The 4,171-nt window shown below is 34.3% G+C and overlaps 1 protein-coding gene across 1 annotated transcript; it reads right to left on the bottom strand.

Moving 5' to 3' along the window:
* Positions 1-2,641: 2,641 nt before the first annotated feature.
* LOC125209904 (putative 2' cyclic ADP-D-ribose synthase BdTIR) lies at positions 2,642-3,619 on the bottom strand. The gene is made up of 2 exons (XM_048109479.2): positions 3,118-3,619; positions 2,642-2,806 (listed from the first exon to the last, which is right to left on the bottom strand). Exons 1-2 carry the CDS (start codon positions 3,582-3,584, stop codon positions 2,665-2,667), a joined length of 609 nt encoding a protein of 202 aa, XP_047965436.1. The 5' UTR covers positions 3,585-3,619; the 3' UTR covers positions 2,642-2,664.
* Positions 3,620-4,171: the final 552 nt, after the last annotated feature.

Below are 4,171 nucleotides of genomic sequence, written 5' to 3'. Positions count from 1 at the left end.
TTGAGTGAAGTGTGGTAGTCATGTAGTATGCAAATCTTAATTTAGTAGCAAGCAATATACAAGGGATTAATCTGCAATCTGGGAGTCATATATGTCCACAAACAAAAAACAAAATTTGATTTGGAACTAGACAATATAATGAAATCTATAATATGCAAACCATATAGAAGTAAAATGCGATATCCAATAAATAACATTGCAGTCAAGTGAGTGTGACTGGACAATCCGAAACGAACAACAACTAAAACAAAGCAAACATATAAATAATGATGAATAACTAGTGCATTTGTTTTCTTTTTGTTTGTCGCAATTCCTAGAGTAATAGGGACACAGTTCCCGACATTTCGCACACCTACGCAAAAGTTTGCTTAGCAGCTTCATAGCCTTCTCTTTAATTTACATTAAAAGGCTAGGCAGAACTATTGTCCGTCTTCACCACTTCCGTTGTTTGAACTGCACTGTTCTCCGTCTTCACCACTTTTCGTTGTTTGAACTGCAACTACATTAGAATCTTCCACTATCTTACTGGTGAACTGCATAAAATTGCTACAATGATTAACAAATCTTTTGTGTAAAAATGAAATTAAATCACTCATGTACAACAATGCAAATACTCCGTCTATATAATGCGATATACATTACACGACCAAGCAATCTGTGATTATATGTTGTAACACAACAAAACCTAGAAAAAAATTAAATTAAAACTGAACTGTAGAACGAGCATAACAGAGTGGCTTCAATGGCGAAAAATTAGAAATCAGAAACCTATTCACGCTGGAATGACAATTTCCACAATTCGTTGAACGAAGACATTGGAAATTAACGAATTGCTTCGACGAAATTATACATCTCCACGAAATTCATCATCTTCAACAAAATATAATCTGATTAATATTCTCTTATAATTATAATTGGTTGAATGAAAGTACTATTAAATAATTACTCACCTTCCACTAAATAACTCATATCCACGAAATCACTATCTATCTTCAACAAAGTATAATATGATTAATCTTTCTCTTGCAATTAATTGGCTGAAAATAATAAAATTACTCACCTTCCACAAAATTACTCATCTCCATGACTGTCGGACTACAATTCGCCATGGATTGACGATAACAGTTTTTTTAACTAGGAGCTTGTTATGCATGATTTAAGAGAGACGAAGAAGATGATGATTTTGTAAAGATCTTATGTGAATTGAGGAGTGAGAAAAATAGGAAAATAACATGAATTGTGGACACAAAATAACCGCTGAGATTGTAGTTCCTAATCTGCCCTTTCACGCTGGAAACATAATTTTTTATAAATAATTCGCCTGCCACATGGCAGGCAATGGAGCCATTCGATCATAATATCTAACGGATGTTATTGATGGTATATTGTCATGTTAAATTGTGTTGTCAGATTAGCATCTCCCTATATATATATATATATATATATATATATATATATATATATATATATATATATATAGGTTTGTGTTAAAATGACAACTCCTCTTAAAATGACAACGTGACAACGCTTATACAGCAATATTATTAACGCTACACAGCAATATTCAATACGGTAGACAGCAATCTATAGATTGCTGTATAGTGTGTCGGATATTGCTGTTCAAGAAAAATTGATGTTTAAAGAACAGCAGATTGCTGCCCGTCTTTTTCCAGAATTTTTTTTTTTTTTTTGCCACGTGGCAGCTTATTATTCGTCCACGTGTACAAATGATTGGCTAGAAATGGTGGTATGGTGTTATTTTAAGGGGTGGTGGCACCCTAACATGCCCCTATATATATATATATATATATATATATATATATATAGGGAGATGATCAAAACAAGTATGTGTTTAAATCCAGAAATGCAGCCCAAATCTTGGCCCTAGGATTAGATGATCTAATGGTCAATAATTAACTCAAAACACGGAAGGTCATAATTAAGTAGTTTTAGGTCATATTATAAGATTTGGGTTTATGTCATGTTAAGATCATTTTAGGTCATGCTTTGTTAGCATGACCTAAAAATAAACTAACTATGACCTAAAAATGCCCTACGTATGATATATATATATATATTTATATATATATATATATAGGGTTTTGATCTATGAAGACCAGATTTAAATACAGAACCGCAGAACCATATCATACGTAGGGCATGTTTAGGTCATAGTTAGTTTATTTTTAGGTCATGCTAACAAAGCATGACCTAAAATGATCTTAACATGACATTAAACCCAAATATTATAATATGACCTAAAGCTGCTTAATTATGACCTTCCGTATTTTTGGTTAATTATTGACCATTAGATCATCTAATCCTAGGGCTAACATTTGGACTGCATTTCTGGATTTAAACACATACTTATTTTGATCATCTCCCTGTATAGAGAGAGTATATCATAGACAGAGATAACACATCGTTCTCAGCCCTCAGGGGCATCATTTAATGATTCAATCATGGTATCTAATGATAAAATTGATTCAAATTAGAATAAATGAAATAACGATAAATTTCATAGTTAACCTATAACAAATTGAACTAGAGGATCGGTAATTAATCCATTATTTTGGAAAGAATGAAATAACTTGAACGTTATTCGAAGATTTCCTTGAACAAGCGCAGACGAATAAACAAATAATGAATTTGAAATGGCCGGATTTATGCAAATTTTGGAGTGCCAAAAGCTGGGGTTTTGTAAATAGAGAGATTGTTATTGCGAAGGAGGAGCTCGTCGTATTCAACTTCTGCGAGGCTCTCTATCACAATGTTTGCTGCATTTTTCACCACGTCCGACCAGTTACTGCCAAATTATATTACTGAGTTAGTCAAAGTCTCTTTAAAATGAATATTTACGTAAGAATTAAAGATATATAGTTAACGGGTTGTTATCTATACAAAACTCAATTTTAATACAAAACGCAAAACCTGGAATTATGAACTCAAACCTGAATCTTATAAAATGACTCAAAACTAATTAATAATAATTTATGCGTTTTAATTAATTATTGACTATCAGATTGAAAAATCTCATGATTAGGATTTGGCCTGCGTTTTGTATTAAATTCAAGTTTTATTTTGATCACTTTCATTTAGCAGTTGATTGAAGCTAACCCTTTAAGAGAATCGAAGTTGAGGCCGACGGTGTGCTTGGCCTCCTCCAAGGCCGAGCCGAACCTCGCCACCTCCTCACGTGACATGGTGCCGTCATCAACGAGGCGGAGCTGCGAGGGCTTGACGTCGCAGAAGATGGGGATGACCTTCCTTTTAAGGTCCATCATGAGCGCGAGCTCGTGCAAACAAAAGTAGGAGTCGCAGTAGCGCGGCGAGAAGACGGCGACGCCGACCTTGCACCCGCCTATGGCCTTGTCAATCTTGTCGAATAGCTTGTCCCCCGCCTTCATGCTCTTGTTGTCGAGAAACGGGCGGATCTGAAGCCGGAAAAGGTGATCGTATAGCAGCGTCGCCACGGTGCGCTTGGTGTCCGTGCCCCGGTGGTTTATGAACACGTCGTACGGCGACATGATTCTATCTCTAACTTGCTTCTTCTTCACTAAGTTCATGGCTAGTGATCGTTGCATAATTCCTTTCTTTTTTTTGGGACGTTTGTTTTGTGTGCTTGAGGAATAATGTGTGGTTTCTTGTTTTTATTGAATGTAATTTATAGGGGGAGGGATTTGGAAAATGGGAGTATTTTATACTTAATTCATGTGTGGAATGAAAAATTGAATTGAGTTTCAACGTTTGACATTGAATTTTCAAAAGGTGAATTAGTGGGAAAATCTCATTAAAATTTCGTGCGGTGCGAGGGTTGTTTTCAAGTTAAATCACCGTGTGATTTGATAGGAAGTCCAAGAATAAGTCTACATTAAATTCAAATTTAGTCAGAGAAAAGCCTATGTTTCTCTGGTTTCACAAAATACATTTTATAGTTTTATATTCAGATTTTATTACAAAGGATAATGAAGAATGATACTTCCTCCATTTCAAAAATAGAAACTTTAGAAATAGCACGAGTTTAATATAAATTTGGTAAAATATGATTAAAAGATGAAGATATGAAATGGATAAAAAAATGAACAAAATAAAAAGCGGGAGACATGAAATGGATAAGGTAAGAGACTGAAAGAGAAAAAATAATGAAATTAGTATTAGTAGATTGTGGTAG

This window comes from Salvia hispanica, chromosome 3 (assembly GCF_029641045.1).
Source record: "Salvia hispanica isolate PSC_SH4W2 chromosome 3, Shi_PSC_v1, whole genome shotgun sequence".
Taxonomy (NCBI): domain Eukaryota; kingdom Viridiplantae; phylum Streptophyta; class Magnoliopsida; order Lamiales; family Lamiaceae; genus Salvia; species Salvia hispanica.
Note: the sequence above shows the minus strand (reverse complement) of the source record. Positions and strands in the feature narration are given on the sequence as shown.

Coding starts and splice junctions, on each gene's coding strand:
- LOC125209904 (XM_048109479.2), bottom strand. CDS start 3,584: ATGCAACGATCACTAGCCATGAACTTAGTGAAGAAGAAGCAAGTTAGA. Junction 2,807..3,117: donor AACTTCGATTCTCTTAAAGG/GTTAGCTTCAAT, acceptor ATAATTTGGCAG/TAACTGGTCGGACGTGGTGA.